The sequence below is a fragment of the Pteronotus mesoamericanus genome, unplaced genomic scaffold (assembly GCF_021234165.1).
Source record: "Pteronotus mesoamericanus isolate MK-2021 breed Mesoamerican mustached bat unplaced genomic scaffold, CSHL_Meso_final scaffold_636, whole genome shotgun sequence".
NCBI classification, from domain to species: Eukaryota; Metazoa; Chordata; class Mammalia; order Chiroptera; family Mormoopidae; genus Pteronotus; species Pteronotus mesoamericanus.
The window spans coordinates 2,850,696-2,868,410 of record NW_026555324.1 but is presented as its reverse complement, the minus strand read 5'-3'; the positions used below and the strand labels follow the sequence as shown (position 1 = coordinate 2,868,410).

The 17,715-nt window shown below is 50.9% G+C and overlaps 1 protein-coding gene across 5 annotated transcripts in view; it reads right to left on the bottom strand.

Moving 5' to 3' along the window:
• SMARCA4 (SWI/SNF related, matrix associated, actin dependent regulator of chromatin, subfamily a, member 4) overlaps positions 1-17,715 on the bottom strand; it is an 80,525-nt gene that overhangs the window by 11,498 nt on the left and 51,312 nt on the right. For 3 of the 5 annotated variants that reach the window (XM_054562167.1, XM_054562169.1, XM_054562168.1), the window contains exons 24-30: positions 16,813-16,979; positions 14,226-14,389; positions 11,666-11,893; positions 11,317-11,415; positions 10,983-11,060; positions 10,058-10,276; positions 5,579-5,832 (exon numbers count right to left, since the gene is read on the bottom strand). In XM_054562167.1, coding sequence (XP_054418142.1) covers positions 5,579-5,832; positions 10,058-10,276; positions 10,983-11,060; positions 11,317-11,415; positions 11,666-11,893; positions 14,226-14,389; positions 16,813-16,979 — 1,209 coding nt within the window. The remainder of the gene's footprint in view (positions 1-5,578; positions 5,833-10,057; positions 10,277-10,982; positions 11,061-11,316; positions 11,416-11,665; positions 11,894-14,225; positions 14,390-16,812; positions 16,980-17,715) is intronic. The other 2 variants (XM_054562170.1, XM_054562171.1) reach the window with 1 other exon arrangement.

Sequence of the window (17,715 nt, the reverse complement as noted above, 5' to 3'; positions counted from 1 at the left end):
GAGGCTAGAGAACCCTGAGGCCCCTCTGCCCCCTCAGGCAGGGCTCCTACCCTCTGCCCTTTCCCCTCCAGGGGCCGTCCCATCCTGAGGTCTTGGGAGTCACGTGCAGTGACCTGTCTTAGAGAATGTCAACCTGACAACCCTCCCTGGGGCTCGTTACCGTGTCCCTGTTTTTCTTGGATATCAAGGCATAACCTTTTAATTCAGAAGAGTCCCCTTCTAATCAAGGAGGTGCAAGGGCAGAGGAACAGTTGGCAGGGACTCAAACTTTTGTGTCGCAGTCCCGGACACGGAGGCGGAGAGCTGCACGCTGACACCGGATCTCTGTGACCCTCCAGCTCGACAGCCCCCACGGCTACTGTGGGAGGGGAAGCGTGAAAAGGTTCTGCGGGGCCTCTGGAGCCTGCCTGCCTCCAGCAAGTGCGCTTCTCGGAAGCCTGTCCCACGGCCCCAGGGCGGGCCCCTGAAGGATCAGGAAGGAAAGACACCAACAACTTGGCAACACGCGCTGCCCCGCAACAAGGCCCGGCCTGACCCAGGAGCCTGTGCCTAACTTGCTTGCATGTTTATGTCATAATGAAGTGCAAACTCTTAATTCCAACTTAGTTCCTTAATTCAGATTTCGATTCTGGCTGTTGGACCAGTGGGCTCTTTGATGCCTTTTGAGATTTCCAATCACCAAGGAGAAGCCACCTGCCAGGACCCGCATGCTGACTTGGCCCCTATGGGGGCCCCTCAGCTTCCTCTTATTCTGAGAAACCTTGGTGCTTGGCCTCCAGGCATCTGCCCATGCTGTCCCCTTCGCCTGCGACGCTGTTCCCTAGTCTCCCCTCGTCTGGCCCTTGCAAGTCTTCAGGCTCTGCTGATAAGGTACTTGCCCTGCCGCCCCCTGGGCCCCGGGGCTGCCTGCACCAGTGCAGGGCAAAGGCGCAGCGCTGGAGACTCCCCAGGCCTTTTCCCACGGCAGCCCTACAGTGCAAAGTGCATCTTCCTCATGACCCGACTGAGGGCCGCCGAGGCTGTGGAGGCCAGATGCCACACAGCTCCAGGAACTGCCACTCGCCGCGCATGTGGGGCCTTGGGAGGGAGGGGCGAGGCCTGAATCTGAGCACACATAAAGAAAGCAACGCTTCCAAGAGTGGACATTACCTTCATATGGACAAGGGTGTAAATACAAAGGGAATATCCTCCAAGATTGCACTGCTATTTAAATACAGCTGGAGGAATCTTGAAATAAATCGTGAAAAGCAACAGTTGGAGTGACGCCAGTTAACGGAAGGGCGGCCCTGCTCAGACCCGCAGCAGAGGCTCTCCACTGAGTCACCACATCAAGGTGCGACCCCGGCTCCCGCCTGTGGTCACTCGGGACCACCGCAGCGGCGCCGCATCCTCCCGACACTGAATCCAAATGCTGACAATGTCCTGGTATTATTCTTGTATCGATTCATTCTCTCCCCAGGCTCCAGATTTAACTCAAGGATGGAATTTAGCTGCTTATAGGGTACCGGGAACCAATTTTTTAAAAACCCAAATGTTTCACTTTCTCTTCTAAGATGGAACAATTTGAAATTTGAGACAAAGCAAGTGTGAGTCAGGCAATCTCCGATTTTATTCCACCCCAGTTCTTTGGGGTGGTGCAGTGACCAGTCCTTCGGCACCTTTCAATGTGTGACATGTAGTTGTAACAAGTTTAACCCACACCAGGGAGATGCCCTTGGCTGTTGGGAGACAATCTCTCAACCCTCGGAGCATCCTGCCTGATGGGTACCATGGGCCCGGATAGCCTAAGAATGTGATTTAGGGTAGGGACGTTGGGTCACATGGTTCCAGTTCAACCTACAGAGGAGCTGAAGACACGGCAGCCACATGAGCAGTTGGTCATGTCTATGTGACCAAATTCCAATAAAAGCTCTAGACACCAAGGATTCCCTGGTTGGCAGTGCTCTGCGCACACTGTTTCATAATACCGCCTGCGCTGTCTGGGACTCCGTGGGGAGAGGGAAACAGGAAGCTCGAGGTGTGTGCCTCTCCTGGATGCTGCTCCACGCAACTCTTTCAATTAGCTGATTTTAATACATATCCTTCTGCTGTAATAAAATATAACCATGAGTATAACATCTTTCATAGAGTTCTGAGAGTCATCGAGCTTGAGTGTGGTCTTGTGGACTCCTGAACTCTGCAAATGCTGTCAGAAGTAAGTGAGGGTGGTCTATAGATGGTCACTTAAACTCACAATAGGATCAATCACGTTGTTGTTTTCCCCGTGGTTTCAAAATCAGTTTAAGAACATCAGAAATACCATTAAATAGGTCAGCTTTGTACCCAAATATCATCTTTGAAAGTATGTGCCAGATAGGGTAACTTTTCAACCAGGGAAACATGGCTGTTTCCCTGAATTTACATGCCTATTTGATCTCTTCCCGTACAACTACCAGCAAAACCGGCAAGTGGACAGCCCTGCGCCGGCTGCAAACCAGGACACAGCAGCTTCCTTTAATGGTCCTATTTGCCCTCCCCTTTGTATCTCCTCCCTAGATCCTCCCTGACTAATGCAGAACCTCCCCTTCTGTGATGCTATCCACACCTGGAGGACAGGAGATGAAATATAAACCAGGCACAACACCTTCTGACAAGGGGTCCTGCCACGCAGGTCCGACGCCGGCCGCGAGTGCAGCTCTGTGCCTCCAGCGCTGCTGTTCTCGTCAAATGAGGCCTCCGAACCCCCGCCAGGATCTCGGCGCTCTGCAGCGGGACAGTCTTGACAAGGGGTCACTGACCCCTACAAGCTAGTTTTTCTTTATTGCCTGATTTCTCGCCCGGCTTTACACAGGTTGGGAGAACTATTTGTAGCAGCTGGAGAAACTATTTTTTGGCACACGATTTACATCTAAATATGAGGCTAACAAAAGTTTTTCAGTAAATTGCATAATGACTCAGAAAGTAGACTGATATTTACTTTTTTTTTTAACATCTAATGCCTCGTTAACAAGTTCAGATTGCTGTTTCCAAGTGTTTGTTTTTTTTTAAACTGAGTTTATAACCTTACACAGGCAAGTGCCCACATTTTAAGTATACAGCTTGATGAACATATTCATGTATACACTCAGACTGATAGACAAAATATTCCCAACATTCCAGAAAGCTCCCCCGTCTCAAGGTAACCACTGTTCAAGGGGATCCATCATTGTGGACTGGCTTCTGAACTTCACGTAGCTGAGGCACACAAAGAAACTCATTAGGGTCTGGCTTCTGTCATTCGATAAAATGTAAGATTCTTTCAAGGAGCAGTGGTGTTTCTGGTTTTGTGGCTGTTAGACTTCTGCTGTATGACTGGGCCACCACCAACACATTCTCCTGGGGTGGACACTGGGCTGCTCTGTTTGGGGCAGTTACTATCAAAGCTGCCATGGACGTGCTTGTACAAGTCTTTCGGTGGACATGCACTCAGCTCTCTTGGGTTTACAACTAGGGTTGGAGTTCTGGGTCAGAAAATTCATCTTTATGTTGAGCTTTACAAGATACTGCCAAAGAGCCGCACGCCCCCTTGGGCAGTATGTGAGGTTCAACTGCTCGACATCACTGTCAACACCTAAGGGAACTATAGCCTTTCTGTGGCATGTGCAGAGGCATTTGACTCTCATTTGATGATGTCAATGCGAAGAAACTGAGTGTTCATGCCTTTTGCCTATTTTAAAACTGGGTGTACTTTTCCCAGTCTGTGGCAGGAGTTTTCACAGCCTTTAGGAGCGCGTCTTTTTTTTTTTTTAATTAAAGATTTTATTTATTGACTTTTAGAGAGAAGGGAAGTGAGGGAGAAAGAGGGAGAGAAACATCAATGTGTGAGAGATACATGGATCAGTTGCCTCTCACACACTTCCAACTGGGGACCTGGCCCACAACCCAGGCATGTGCCCTGAGTGGGAATCAAACCGGTGACCTTTTGGTTCACAGGCCGGTGCTCTATCCACTGAGCCACACCAGCCAAGGCGGGAGCATGTCTTTTGATGAACAGTTGTTCTTACTTTTAGTGAAGTCTTTAATGGGTAGTGGAGTTGGTGTCCTGTTGAGGAAGTCAATGCCTACTTCAGGGCCATGAAGATTTTCTCCCAGGCATTCTTCTAGAACTTTGTTCTACCTTACACATTTACGTCTATCATCCATTTCAAGTTAATATATGTGTATGTGTGTCAAGGTTCTTCTCCACAAGGATATCCAAAAGATCAGCACGACTTTTTCGTAAAGTTTGTCCTTGTCCCACTGACCTTCCAGGGTCTTCTTCATTTTGGTAATTTCAAGTTTCTCTCACAATATTATTAAGAAAAAAACACTGGGGTCTACTGTTTTCATCAGACTTTTCCACATTCCATATTTTAACTTCTCCATTTTTCTTTGTGGAATTTGCCTCAAAGGTCAAGTTTGCAAATTAATGTTAATATTTTCATCTCAATACTGACACTAATTACATTTTCAGATCCAGAAGCTGGAACTTGCATATGCCTCCTTTTTAGTTCATCATTTGTTCCTCTTTGATAGTAAGATTCTTTTGTAAGGTCAATTTATATCCTTTATTTGGATTACCACCATTGTTACCAACCCCCAAAACTTCACACTTCTCAAGAGTCTCTCCAAATGGTGCAACGAGAGCTAACACCTCAGCACTCTTCCCTCCTACAGAAAAAAATTCTCCCTTACTCTTTGCTTTAGTCCTAACGGCAAAGCAATACTATAAAATCGAGCAGTACAACCTGCCTGTCACAAGGACAGCCACACTGGCCAGCATGTACCAGAAAGTGAAATGAGGCACCAGGTAGCAGAAGCACAGCCAAGCTCTGGGCAAGGCGGAGGCCTTGTGTCCCCGGCCGCCTTCTGCAGCTCCACAGCCCACCCTGTGCTGGCAGAACGTGCGCGTCTCCTTGGAGGGCTCCGGGAAAACCATTATTTTCTTATAATCATTTAAATGGCACTTGTGATCCACAAACGGATCCACTGCAGCTGAAAGCATGAACTAGCTCATATCTGGTGCCTGTGAGGACAGGGGCCACAGTGCCTGACACAGCCAGGCAACATGTGGCTGATTTGCAATGACACAGCATTAAAGCGGGGCTTGCTTATCATGCAAGTATGGGGACAGTGCAATGGGCGGGGGGGGGGACTCTACGGAAGGAAAGCCACACCCTCTGCTCTAGCAGCTCCGGCCCTCACCACCGTCCTCTGGTCATGAGACAGGCGCACTCACAGCACAGACCCCCTGTCCCACCACCCTGCCCCATCACTAGCCTCAAACCCGCCAGCCACCCCTCATCCTGGGGCCTCGCCACCTGCTGTTGCCCTGCTGGAGAGCTCATCCCCAAACCGCCACACCACACTCTTAGTTCCCTCTCCTCATGCTGATACTATTTGTGTGCTTCCCTGCTGCAGAATGAAAGTTCCATGAGGGCAGGGGCATCACAACACAGAGATTGAACCAATGTTTGTGGCATGACCGAGCCAATAATGGGCTCACAGGCACACGGAAGGCCAGGCAAGGCACCTACGAGGACCCCCAGGGTCCATCCGTCCACCCCATCCCTCAGCTTACCTGTCCTTATACTTGATCACGGCATCCACAATCTTCTTCATCTTCTTGGTGAGGTTTGGTGGGTTGGGGGAGAGCTTCTCGGCAGGCGGCCGTCCGCGCTTCTTTTGCTTCTTGCTCTCCTCGTCTTTGTCGCGGCTGCGGGTGCTGGTGGTCGGGGTGGAGGAGCCGGCGTCACTGTCCCGCTTGCGTTTCCGCGATGATTTCTTCTGCCGGACCTCCTCTTCGATCTCCTCCAGCGTGCCCTCCTCGATGGCCTTCAGGGTCAATAGTGGTAAAATAGGACAGCCAGCACCGAGGTTGACAAGCAGAGGCCGCGGCGCAAACCCGTGGGGTCTGGCTGGGGCAGGACACACGCCAGGGCTCACAGAGGCCCTGAAAGGCCAGGAGAGGCCGGCTCTGCCGCCCTAGAGTGCACCCACCCTTGCCTGTCCTTCACCAAGAGAGGGCTGTACTTTATGAGTTAAAGAGTCACATCTTCACTGTCTGGGCCCATGGAATGGACTCCAGTAATCCCTCCACCCAGAGGTGACACTGTTAACACCTGTGCTCAGGACCCGCTGCATCTTTTTTTAAGTTTAGAGTAAAACAGATTTTAAGTGCACAGTTCCGTGGCATTAGGTACATTCACACCGTGAGCAGCCACCACCACACCCAGCTCCAGGAGCTCCCTACCCTTCCCGCGTACATGTGCACAGTCAAGACAGCGCAGAATTATATCCACATACCATATCATGACTCATGTTTTTGCTTACTATATCCTGGATATATTTCCTGTCGTTTTTCTGCAATATAATTTTTAATGCCTGTTTAGTATTTCATTGCACAAAGGGCCTTAATTGTTCTTGGGCATTTGGGTTATTTTGATTATTTGGGGTGGGCATGGCTATTCTACATAATGCTGTGACTAACATCTGTCTTTTTTGTATAGATTTTTGGAAAATGAAATTGCTGAGCTGAAGGACATGAACGTGAACAACATTAATTTTAAACTGATCCCTATTTATTCATTCTGAATGATAAGTAACCTGCACGTTTATCCCTGAAAACAAAGAGAAGGGAAGCTAGGTTTCCAGGGGAGCTTGGAATCAAAACAGGGAGTGGGCCTGTATCCAAAGGGATGTGCTGGTGACTTGTGTCTCATATATCAGCTGTGACTATGAGCTGGTCAGAGAGCTGGGCACTGAGGACATAGCATTGAAAGGAACCGCGTGGACACTAATCAGACAGACTGTCCACAGATGGAGTGACAACTGTGTTGGGTGCCAAGAAGAAGGGTGAGTGGTGCTCTGATTGTGGAGCAGACATGTCCTGCTTGGGGGCTGGGGACAGGTTCCTAGAGGAGGTGGCACTGCAGCTGGGAACTGAAGGGTAGGGGTAAGTAAAGGCATCCAAGCCAAAGGAACAGCACGGAGGGACTGTGTCAGGCAGAAGGGACTAAAAGAAGGTCAGAATGGGGGAGGGATATGCTGCGAGCCCAGGAGGCGGGTTAAATAGTGTCCTCCAAAATTCACATCCATCCAGGACCTCAGAATGTGACCTTATTTGGAAACAGGATCTTTGCAGATGTAATTACTTAAGAATTGACTGATGCCCTGGCTGGTGTGGCTCAGTGGACTGAGTGCTGACCTACGAACCGAAGGGTCACCAGATCAATTCCCAGTCAGGGCACATGCCTAGGTTGCAGGCCAGGTTCCCAGTAGGGGGCGTGCGTGAGGCAACCGCAGTGATTTCTCTCTCCCTTTCTTTCTCTCTCCCTTCCCCTCTAAGAATAAATAAATAAAATCTTTAAAAAAAAATATCAAGTGAGATGAGTTCATCCTGTGTTAGGGTGGGCCCTAAATCCAAAGAGACTGACCTTAGGGGAGACAGAAAAGGCCACACAGAGACACACAGGGGAGAGGCCATGTAAAGGTGGAGGCAAAGAGTCGAGTGATATGGCCACAAGCCAAGGAACGACAGGACCAACACGAGCTGAAAGAGGCAAAGAAGGATCTTTCCCTAGAGCCTTCGGAGGAATCAGGGCCCGGCTGACACCTGGATTTTAGACTCCTAGCCCTTTGGAGCTGTGGCAGAATGAATTACTGTTATTTTAAGCTACCAAGTTTGTGATACTTGTTACAGCAGCCTTAGCACTACCTGATACCAGGATCTCTGGTCCCATGGCCAGCAAGGCAAGGGTCAGGAAACGTTCTGAAGAATTTTGGCACATACAGCATCAGACAACTAGATAGCCACATATAAACAAGGGAAGGTGGACCCTGACTTATTACCATATAAAAAAATGAACTTAAAGAGGATCATGGATGTAAATGTAAAAGCTGAAACTCTAAAATTATTGAAAGAAAATATAGGGATAAATTTTCGTGATCTTGCATTTGGTGATGGACTGATTCTCAGACATGATACCAAAGGGCAAGCAATAAGAGGAAAACAGATAAACTAGACTTCATAGAAATTAAATACTTCTGTGCTCCAAAGGACAACATAAAGATAACTAACAGAAAGGGAGAAAGTATTTGCAAATCACACATCTGATAAGAGACTTGTATAAAAGATATACAAGTGGCCGATAAGCATAAGAAAAGATGCTCAATGCCATTAGCCACCAGGGAAATCGAATTCAAAACCACAAAGAGATACTACTTTATAACATTAGAATGGCAAAAATAAAAAAGACGTAAGTATTAACAAGGACATGCAGAAATTCTCTCATATTCTGCTGGTGAGAATGTAAAATGGTACAGCTGCTCTGGAAAACAGTTTGGCAGTTCCTCAAAGGGTTAAACATAGAATTACCATCTGATTTAGCAATTCCACTTCTAGCTATGTACCTGAGAGAAATCAAAACATTCATCTTCACAAAAGCTTGTGCAAATGTTCACAGCAGCATTACTCACAAGAGCCAAAATGTGGAAACAACCCAAGTGTCCATCAACTGATGAATGGATAAACAAAACGTGGTATATCCATTCAATAAAATAAAATAAAATAAAATATTCAGTCTTGAAGAGAAATATGTGCTACATCATGGATAAACCATGAAAATATTTTGCCTAGTTAAAAAAGCCAGATACCAACAGATCGCATGTTGCAAGATTCAGTTTATACAAAATGTCCAGAACAGGGTGACTGTCAAGGGCCAGCGGAATAAAGGAAGGGAAAGATAGTTATAGAGGAAAGGGCTTTTTTGGGGGGATGATGAGGATATTCTAAAATTGATTTGTGATGAAAACTACATGACTGTAAGTAGAGTGAAAACCATGGACTTTTACATCTTAAGGGGGCAAGTTATACATTATGTAAATTATACCTCAAAAAAAAAAAAAAAAAGAGAAATATATACAAAACATTACAAGCATATGGGCAAAAGGCACCAACTGCCTTTGCAAAAATGTGGTGATGGTCCACAGAGGCTGTTACAGGATTTGTAATTGGGCCCAAGCTCCCCAGTCATGGGTATTCTTATTGGCGCTGGAGGTCTGGGTCAGAAAACAGGAACCCCGCCCACCCCACATGAAGGTTCGCCTGGTTCCGTGGCATGTTTCAAAGGCCTCTCTCATGCACAGCTCAGTGGGCGAGTTCGCAAGTCTGGGGTCGTCTGAGCTTCCAGGCAGAAACCAGGTCACAGTTAATCCAGGGAAACTCTCGGGTGTATGACTAGAGGTAACACCTCTTATTCTGGGCCGTGGCACTCAGCTGGGTGCAGCAAAAGCCACCATCTACCTTCTGGAAAGTGTTCCTTCAGAGGCATTTTTATGAAGCAACTTCCAGGTTGGATTTTTAATCACCACCTCTGCCATCAGAGCCTCCGAATATGGGGAGCGGTCTGATTTATTACCTTAACCCCAGTGTAGATGCAGTGGGCCCGGGGCTGGGGCCCTGACTCAGCGTTCTGCAGCTGCAGCTCCAAGGGCTGGATGCTGCTCGCTGAAAAGGGATGCTCGTGCCACCTCTGCGAGCAGCTGTGGCTGCCAGTCTCATGAGCAGCTCGCTCTCTCCTCCCAGCCTCGCCCGGAGTCCAGGTCTTAGAGGTGCTGTGTTGGCGGGGGGTGCGGGTGATGTGTCCGACGTGGGACTGCCCGCCCCTGTCAGCACCCCCGACCACCTCACAAGGCGACTGGATGCTCACTAATCTCTCGCTGTGTTTCCCGTGGAGTGACACCCAGGAGACACGCATCATTCTGTGACTGGCAATGTTTTGCTTTAGCCTCACGAAGAGGTGCACACTGACACCTGAAAATGCCACTTACACCCAGCAGTGAGTTTTGAGTTGCTTGGGGATGGCACTGGTGTTCCTTCCTGCTTCTTGGTCAGGAGGAACTGAATAAACCGGACCCTATGTTAGAAGTATTGCAGTCATAGATGAAAACCAAGAAAGGCTGAAAGGAACCTGCTCAGGTTTCGGACAAAGGCCAAGTCACAGCGGCTGAGTCTCTACTCCCCTAGCCATGCCCCTCTCTGGCCCTCTCTGGCATGTACCTTGAGCCACTGCTTCTCGGTCAGCGAGTCGCTGTAGTCCACCTCCTTGCGGTGGCGGGAGCCACGGCCAAACATCTTCTCCTCTTCCTCCTCGCAGGTCAGCCGTTCCACCTCAGCGTCGTCCTTGATGATCCACGAGGGGAGCTCATCCTCCTCCATCAGACGAGGCTTCCGCTTGGGGTTGCGGGCTTCCTCACGCCTGCGGTCCAGGTCCATGCGCTGGGGAGCGAGGGGAGGGTGGAAACCAAGAGAGAGAAGCGTCAGCACAGGGACAGCCAGCGGGACATTCAAGGGGGCATGCTGACAAGGGGCTGCTTCTTTGCCTCCAGGACCAACACCGCCATGGTAGCTGAACAACAGATCTGAGTATTGCAATGGCCAAGGCGGCCTGGCTCCTGCCTCTGGCTCCGGCTACAGGCTCTGCTTTAGAGGCAGAGAGAAGTGGAAAGGATGGGAAGGTCATAGATGTGTGACAGCTTCAAGGGATAGCTTTGTCGGGGGGGCGCAATGCCTGCCAGGGCCAAGAGCCCCATCTAATTCCATGCTTCTCACCCGGGAGCAAGAGGTATCAGGGACCAAGGTCCTTGCCAACCATCTGAAAGGGAGCCTCAAGAATAACAAACTCAGAACAGGCACTTGGGGACTGAGAGTCACAGACAAGAAGAGCATTGGGTCTGTGTCCCACTAGTCCCTCCGACTTGCCTAGGACATGGAAGATAGGTCAGTAAGGAGGCACTGGGGTGCCACCCCTGGCTCCATTAGCCGCCAGGGACACTGCTGACACTGAGACTTTTTACTGTTTGAGGTCATCAGGGTGGGGCATGGAAACCCCTCCAGGCTCCCCACTTCCTGTGGGTGGCAAACCAAGCTCCCTGAAGGTGTGCAAGGTGGAAACGCCACCTGTAAGGCGGCCTGTGGTGCTTACCATGAACAGGTCAAACTCCTCTTCGTGCCGAGCAATCATCTGATTCACAGTCTCGTCATCGGGCACTTCGTCTTCTTCCTACAAGATTTTACATGATTAGTGTGAGGGCGGAGAGGCCAGGGTGGGCGGCGGCCGGGCTCGGAGGCAAGCGGCGGCGTCCATGGGAAATGAGCTGGTGGTCCCAGTCCGGCTGCGGTGGATGGGGACCCACACGGCAGCGAGAGGCACACACGCACACGCACACGCACGCTCCGTGGGATCAGGGCTCTTGCTGGCCGTCTCAGCCGAGAAGCCGAGGATTGAATGGGCATGGAGACTGAACTACCCCTCTCACCTTTAGAGGTGGCTCCTCCAAGTCGGGGTTGACGCCCGCTGGCGGAGGGGCAGTGTGGGCGAAGCTGGCACTGCCGCTGCCCGTGCTGCAGTGTCTGCTCTGTGGATAAATAGAGGACTTCAGTCTCCAGGGCTGTCAATCCGGCGTCTTTCACCAGCAGTTTAGAAAAAAAAACCACTTCAAAGAAAAAGCAAGTACTCATCCTCTTTCCTTTCAGCCCACACTCCCTTTACTCCAAAGGGATGCAAAAAAAATAAGAGTGCAAAAAAGGTAAAAAAACAAAAATGAAAGCCGCTCATGCGTTCACCACTCACGCTGGGGAGGGGGTCGGGGCCGGCGCTGCCCTCACCTCGTCCTGCTCCTCGTGCTCCAGGATGGCCTGCAGGAAGGCGCGCCTCTCGTGGCTGGAGGACTTCTGGTCAAACATGCCAGCCTGGATCACCTTCTGGTCAACATTGAGCTTGTACTTGGCTGCGGCCAGAATCTTCTCCTCCACACTGTTGACCGTGCAGAGGCGGAGCACGCGCACCTCGTTTTGCTGACCAATGCGGTGGGCTCGGTCCTGCGCTTGCAGGTCCTGGGGAAGAGACACTGGTCAGTCCCAAGCAAGCTCTTTAGAGTTATAAGGGGCAGTTGACCTGGTGAAGCCATCAGGAGAGGCAGGGACCTTCTCATTATTCTGTGCCTGCTCCTTGCCTGGCCATTCTGTCAGCCCCAATCAGCAGCTGCATGGCCCAGAGTTCAGGGGCAGATGTGGAGCTTGTGCCAGGACGATTTCATCCTGAGTTCCTGCAGAAGTGTCACTTTCTGCGTTAGTGACATTTGAGAAATATTCCAGAAGATAGCACAGTTCTGGAGGACAACCTCTGGAGTGGTTATATTCCCAAGCAGCTCCTTTAACAGCTGCATGGGTCCGCCAGCCTACCCCAGGAGGCCCTGCACTCAGTGTGGCTGTAGCGTGCTAAGGGCACCATTTACAGGATGGGGCAAAGCTGGCCAGCATGTTGGCGACGCCGCTGTTGGCTGTGGACCCTGGCAGTCCCTTGCTGTGCAATCAGGCCCGAGCCCAAATGTTCTGACCCTCAGGACTCACTCTGTTGACAAGAGCCCCTCTCCTGGCTACTGAGTGCATGGGAGGAGAGAATGAGCATCGGGTGCTCAGCCCAGTGCCTGGTGTGGAGCAAGCTCCGATAAAGTGACAGCCATGACTGCCAATGCTGTTTGTGTCATCACCCCCAGCACAGAACCAGGAGGGCTCCCACGAAATCCTGTGCTAGAAGACTGGTGCTCTGTGGGGCTGAACTTGAAATGAGCACCCAATGGAAGCAGCAGAGACCATACCCGGTTGGAGACAGGAATGCCCTGTGTCCACTGCTCAGCCCCCTGGCTTGGCCAGCATGCTTCCTGGCAGTGCCCACACAGGATGACAGCTTCCAAGCCCTGCAGTGAGTTCAGTGGCTTCGAATGCCTCCCAGTGTGACAGAGGGAGGTCAGGGCTCCCCAGGAGCCTCTGCCTACTGTCTGCTGACAGGAGAGGTACACCCCAACCACCTCTTGGGAAACTGGCCAGTCATCAAGGTCCAGGCGGGAACTACTCCAAGCTGACATCAGGAAGGACAGCAGCGAACACTAAGGGCACTCTTCCATCAAAAGGGCCATCATTTACATGCTGATAATGGGGGCTGCCAGGCTGGCAAGGCCGTACTCACATCCCAATGGTGGGAGAAACTGAGGGGGCCTTCTGGAGGCCACCTGGGCACAAGCAACCATATCGTGAAGGGGACAAACCCGTCGACTCAGCAGTCCTGCCTCTCAGGGATGACCTAGCTGGCGCACTGAGGCAGGAGTCACAGGGCTCCCTGAGCGGGGCTACTGGGCACACCAAGAAACAGAAACCCAGACACCTGAGGACTGGAGCCTGAGGTAAAAGTCTCAGGGCCACCATGTGCGGGGACAGCCAGCAGCAGATTAATGGCTGGGCCAGGACCCAGTGGGCTCACACAGGCGAAACACATCAGCTGCTAAAGGGAAGGGACGTGTCCTGGAACGCACTGTATTTTTGTGAAAACCAGAACACACAGCTAGATTAGATGCTGGCGCACGCCCAGAGAACAGTGGGATTGGTGGGGAAAGAGAAAAATAAAGTCTGCGTTACTTTGAGTTACTGATATCTGCATTTTTAAAACGCTACTTTTATAACAAAATATAGGAAAAAGTTAAGTGCTTTAAAACTTTTCTATCTACAAAATACCATACCCTTATACCTACTGGCATGTACCCCCATGGACGGTATATGGGTAAGAAGCAGAGCAGCAGTACATAAAGTAAGTAAAATATACATCAAGTGTTGTTTTATAAGGCACAAGTGTATGAGTGGTCGCGTGGAACACAGCCTAGGAGGATTCACATCACTAACACAGCTAAGATTAGGGCCCTGGCTGGGTAGCTCAGTTGGTTAAGAGTGTTGTCCTGATGTGTCAAGGTTGCAGGTTCAATCCCCGGTCAGGACACATACAAGAAAAACCAATGAGTGCATAAATAAATTGAACAACAAATCCATGTTTCTCTCTTTCTCTAAAAATCAATTTTAAAAAATAGCAACAATTAGCGCCAGCTGATAGGATTGAGGTCTTTTCCACTTTCTTTCCATGTTTGCTTAATTCCAAGATTTTTTAATATATATTAACAATGGAATATATTTCTGTCATAATCCGAACAAAAATCTACTTTCGGTTTGAGAAAGAGATGGAAAGAGTACTCTCTGGGCTTTTCTCCAGAGGCCTCAGGAGCCGCAGGTGCTGCTGCTCCAGGGCCTGGGAGGTGTCGAGGAGGCCAGAAGCACTCACAATGGTGGGCAGGGTTGCCCTGAGGCCTCAAGCCTCTCCCCACAGCGTGCCAGCGGTTTTTACCTGGTGGGGGTTCCAGTCACTGTCAAAAATGATCACAGTGTCAGCCGACTGGAGGTTCAGGCCGAGCCCGCCGGCCCGGGTGCTGAGCAGGAAGATGAAGTACTCGGAGCCGGGCTCATTGAAGGTTTTCAGCAGCATGCCCCGATCCTCTGCTTTTGTGGTTCCTGCCGGGTACGAGAACAGGGTTAGTGGGGTGACTGGGGTTGGGGGGGTAGGGGGTGGGGGGGAAACGCCTGCTTTGGAAACCAGAGATCACACTCACACACGGCCAGCGGGGACCCCTTGAGCCATGGCCACACTAGCTCAACTCATGGTCCCGAACTGCAGTTAGTGACTCGGATTTACAGTGGCACTACTGAATGCCACTCTCCCCGCCCCAGAAGATGAGACTAAGGGGATGGCTGTGCCTCCTCCATATAAAATGGCGATGCTGCAAGAACCAGACCAGGTGGGGGCTGGAGCCCAGGTAATATCCAGGCAACAAGGGCTGCTGCCCAGACAGTGCTGCTGTTACCACCAGCCCCTGCCCACCCAGCCAGTGTCGGTAACACTGCAGCCCCCAAATGTGGGAATGAGCAGCTGACCAAGGGCCAAGAGCCTGCCTTCAACTCTACTGCAAGGGAATTTCTTGGTTCACAGAGAATCTCCCACAGGCAAGCATACAGGTGCCTTATACCAGGGGCTTTTTCCCTTTGGGCAGGACAGGCTTCCCCTCCTCAGGATTATAGGGACTCTCAGGTGATGGCCTAGGACAAGATCCTCAGCATGATGAATGTCAGAGAGGCATCCAAGCTCCTCAGATTGCTGCCAGCTCAGAGCAGAGGTGCCTTGGCAAATCAGGAGTCATTTTTGGTGATGAAACAAAAATTAAACACTTCCTGCCACTCACCTACCTGCCCCGGTGAACACTGCAAAGGCCCGCTGTCCACTAGAGCCTGGGGTCCAGATGTACCCATAGCCACAACAGATCGGAGATGGCCTGATGCCTCAAATGGGGCAGCAACAGGCCCAGAAGGAGGGGCCACATTCCCAGATGCTAAGCCTGTGCCCTTGCTCTTACTACTCTGATGGAAGGTTCCATTTTTTACAATGTGTCACTGAGTCCCCACCCTTCTTCCACTCTTTACCAGAGTTTCTACCTGTGTGGCAGTGACCATGAGAGGTCCTAGGGATGAACCGTGCCTGACCCACAAAGTCCTCATTCTTACAGAGAGGACTCTTTCCGTGGAAGAAAGGGGAAAAGGGAGCAGGTGGATGGGCACCAGGGTGGGTGGGAATACACTCTCCAAATATGGCCAGTCCCAGGGGGGTTCCGCTGGCCCTCCCAGGAGATGGAGAAGCAGCTGGAAAGGCCAAGACAGAGAAGGAGGGGCATGGTGAGACATATGACCAGATTTGTATTCCTAAAGGTTGCCCTGGAGAGAATTCCAAGAATAGACTGAGAAAGGCCAGATTCAGGGCAGTTCTAGGCGGAAGCAGGGAGGGCAGAAACCGACAATCAGCCCAGCAACCGCAGGTCTGTGGTCTGTGAAACCACTCTTCAACAAGACGCACAGGGAAAGACAAAGCAGGGGCATCGAGCCGCGGAAATGGACTTGGCACTGTGCTTGAAGTTTCTGAGAAGTTGTGTGGGGAATGAAGAAAGCTGCTTAACTGTGTTTACCCCAGCGCCTCCCAAGTTCATTTTTCTCATGGCCCTGTTCACTCCCACAATCTGACAGTATAAAGGAACTCTCTCTAGAGCTGCACCCTCCCCCGGAGAGCCGACAGGTCATAAAACATGTCCTGCATACTGCCAGCACCTCACTCAGCTCACTCCTGACCCAGGCTCCCATGCTGGGGCAGGGGGGAAGGCAGGAATGCAGGACTTTTTATGAGACAATGCGGTCACAGCCAACTGCTCTCCCTAGGGGTTCCCGCTGCTCCTACCCCTACAGCATCTGCTGTCCTCTCTCTCTCCCCCACTGTCAGTGCTCAAGGCTCTGGCAGGGACAAGCCTGACTCCAGCTCCACAGCCACCTGGGCAGTGGAGAGATGGGCATGCGGCCACAGCAGCCTAATGAGGACCGGCCATGGCCTTCTGGGGAAGTGACGGGCTGTCTCGCTGTTCGGGACACGGAGCAGGTGGAAGGGAAGCCTGGAGAGGATGCCTGAGGACAAAGGATCAAGAAGCTCCAGAAAACCCCCTCTGATATAACCTGGAAATCTGGATTCAGCTGTGCCTAAAGCAAGGTAACATTTGGGGTTCAGTTATGTGAGTCTATCACGGCTTTTTTCCCTAAGCATGCAGGATGTGAATTTGTCACTTCCAACCAAAACAGGACTGCCAGGTACCCCTTAACCATTGGATCCAATATTGTGATGCCAAGACCCAGCCACCCTCCCAGGCCACTGGCTCTGGATCCAGCCACAATGCTTCCAGAGTCCTGTTAAATTGAGCCAGCCGCTACACTCACTCCCACCAGTACATACTCTTAGAGTCCCTGGGCCTTGCCCTGCCTTGTAAGGGAGGGCATGCTGGCCAGGAGCTTTGGGAGGTGTGGGTAATGAGCCCCCTTAATAAATTATCTCTCTCGGTCATACTCACCATCGAGCCTGAGGTATTTAAAGCCACGATATGCAAAATAATCTTCCATGATCGTCATGAGGGAGGTCATCTGACAGAAAAGCAGCACTTTATGGTTGGTGGCACGAAGTTTGGGCAAAATTCTATCAAGGAGTTCAAATTTCCCTGAGGCTCGGTACAGGTCCAGCCTGGTCAGTGGAAGAAGGAGGGAAAGATACACAATGTTAACAATGGTACCTTCCAAGTGGGCAAAGGAGGGGGCACGTTCCCATCTCCAGGCTGACCTGAACCAGCCTACGTGCGCTGGTCATCAGGGTCAAGGGCACAGAAGTGGCTCCCTGGGCAGACTGCCATACCCCATGAAGATTTAGCATAGACATTTCAACCCAACTGAAACTCAGGCCATCATTGGCCAAGGGTGACCACGTACTTGCAAGAGTGAGAAGAGATGCTATTAATAGCTATGCTACAACGTCTCCATTTTGTTAAAGAGCCAGGAGCACCAGCTCACATGACAGAGCGCCCATCCCGAGCCACAGGCAGGACTAAGGGTCACCGTAGCTCCTCGCAGTCACTCTGGCCTACAAACCCCAGTTTATAGATGTGGAAACTGAGGCTGAGGGGACAGTTCAACATGGCTGCCGCGATGCCCCAGCCAGGGCTCAAACCCACATCTGTGGGACACCATTATGCAACGTGGAATAAAAAGTACACCTCAAAAGACCTTTATGCTCTTTGACATGGTGACTCTGCCCTTACAAGTGACTTAGTATCCCAGAAAAGTGACAGCGGCTTTAGCTAGGACAATGCTTTTAGCAAGGCCGTTGGCAATGGTGAAATCCAGAGGCAGCTTCCATGCCCAACACCAGGGCCTCACCAAAGCCTGGGCTGTACCTTACAAACGACGCTAGAGAAAACCACAGC